Below are 1,539 nucleotides of genomic sequence, written 5' to 3' on the forward strand. Positions count from 1 at the left end.
TCTTCAATTGAGAAAATTGGCCGAATTATAGCATACGTTCTCAGGTTTGTACATCACTTCCGTGCAAAATCTGCTCCTACGACTTTGGCCATAGATCAGCTCGAACTGCATTCCGCGTTACTACTCGTTGTGAAGAGTGTACAGGCGGATGCTTTCCGCGATGAGATCGATCGTCTTCAAAGCGGGAGAAGGCTCCCCAAGCCCTTTCGCAAACTCGCTCCCTTCCTTGATCCGGTGGGTATTCTCAGGGTGGGCGGCAGGCTTGCAAAATCCGGATTGACATTCGAGAACAAGCACCCTGCCTTACTGCCCTGTAAACATAGGCTCACGGATCTCGTTATCGAGCACGTGCACCGCACGAACATGCACCCTGGTCGGCGCACGCTGCAATACCTGCTCACGCAACATTATTGGGTCCTCGGGGTGCATCGCGCTATACAACGCGTACTCTTGAGGTGTCATCAATGTTTCCGCGTAAATCCACACACCTCTCAGCCTCTCAGCCCCTCGGCGGAACTACCGGCCGATAGGGTCCGACGGGCCAAGCCATTTTCGATCAGCGGCGTTCATTTCGCGGGACCGTTCAACATAGTTACGCGACGAGCCCGGGGGGTCTCCTCCGTCAAAGTGTACGCGTGCCTTTTCGTATGCTTTTCGGTTAAGGCGGTGCACCTGGAAGCCGCCTTCTCGTTGTCCACCGACTCCTTCCTCGCTGCGCTGCGACGCTTTGTGGCCCGACGCGGACGCTGCTCGCTTCTCTACAGCGACTGCGGAACGAATTTTGTAGGGGCCGCACGGGAACTAGAAAGCCGCATGAGCCTCGCAGCGGAGCGAGAGAAGATCAAGTGGTCCTTTAATCCTCCCTCCGCGCCCCACTTCGGGGGCCTCTGGGAGGCGGGAGTCAAGACCTTTAAAACCCACCTGCGGCGGACCGTGGGTGATCAAGTCCTCTCAATAGAGGAATTCACGACGGTCCTCGCGCAGGTCGAGGCCGTCTTGAATTCCAGACCCCTCTGCCCGATGAGCACCGACCCTGCCGACCTCGAAGTCCTATCGCCGGGTCACTTCCTCACGATGGAACCGCTCGTCTCCGTTCCCACTCAAGACGTGACCCCGTTACCGATGAATCGGCTGAGTCGGTGGCAACTCGTCCAACGAATACACCAGGACTTCTGGAAGCGCTGGCATCAGGAGTATCTCCATACGCTGCAACAGCGTCCCAAATGGTGGACCTCAGTCAACCCGCTCGGTGTCGGTGCGTTAGTCTTCCTCAAGGACGCCAACATGCCTCCTCTGCGTTGGAGGCGAGGACGAGTGGAGGCGCTGCATCCGGGCAGCGACGGCGTCCCGCGTGTCGCCACGGTGCGGGTGGCGGACGGCACGATCACGCGTCCCCTAGTGAAGCTGTGCCCCCTGCCGATGGGCCCTGCTCCACAGGCGACCGATTCAAATTGACAGTAAAATACAACTCGTTGTATTTTGGTGGGCGGTATGTTTGGCGCTCACCAAACTGTAGATAGATGCATGTATCATACTTAA

The 1,539-nt window shown here is 57.4% G+C and overlaps 1 protein-coding gene across 1 annotated transcript; it reads left to right on the plus strand.

The window, feature by feature from the left end:
* Nucleotides 1-813: 813 nt before the first annotated feature.
* Nucleotides 814-1,455, plus strand: LOC112454872. The gene has a single exon (XM_025016499.1). It carries the CDS (start codon nucleotides 814-816, stop codon nucleotides 1,453-1,455), a length of 642 nt encoding a protein of 213 aa, XP_024872267.1.
* The last annotated feature ends 84 nt before the right edge of the window (nucleotides 1,456-1,539 follow it).

Source organism: Temnothorax curvispinosus, unplaced genomic scaffold (assembly GCF_003070985.1).
Source record: "Temnothorax curvispinosus isolate PA1 unplaced genomic scaffold, ASM307098v1 QBEX01005466.1, whole genome shotgun sequence".
Lineage (NCBI taxonomy): Eukaryota > Metazoa > Arthropoda > Insecta > Hymenoptera > Formicidae > Temnothorax > Temnothorax curvispinosus.

Bases quoted from the DNA above. Each gene is read 5' to 3' on its own strand.
- LOC112454872 (XM_025016499.1), top strand. From the start codon at position 814: ATGAGCCTCGCAGCGGAGCGAGAGAAGATCAAGTGGTCCTTTAATCCT.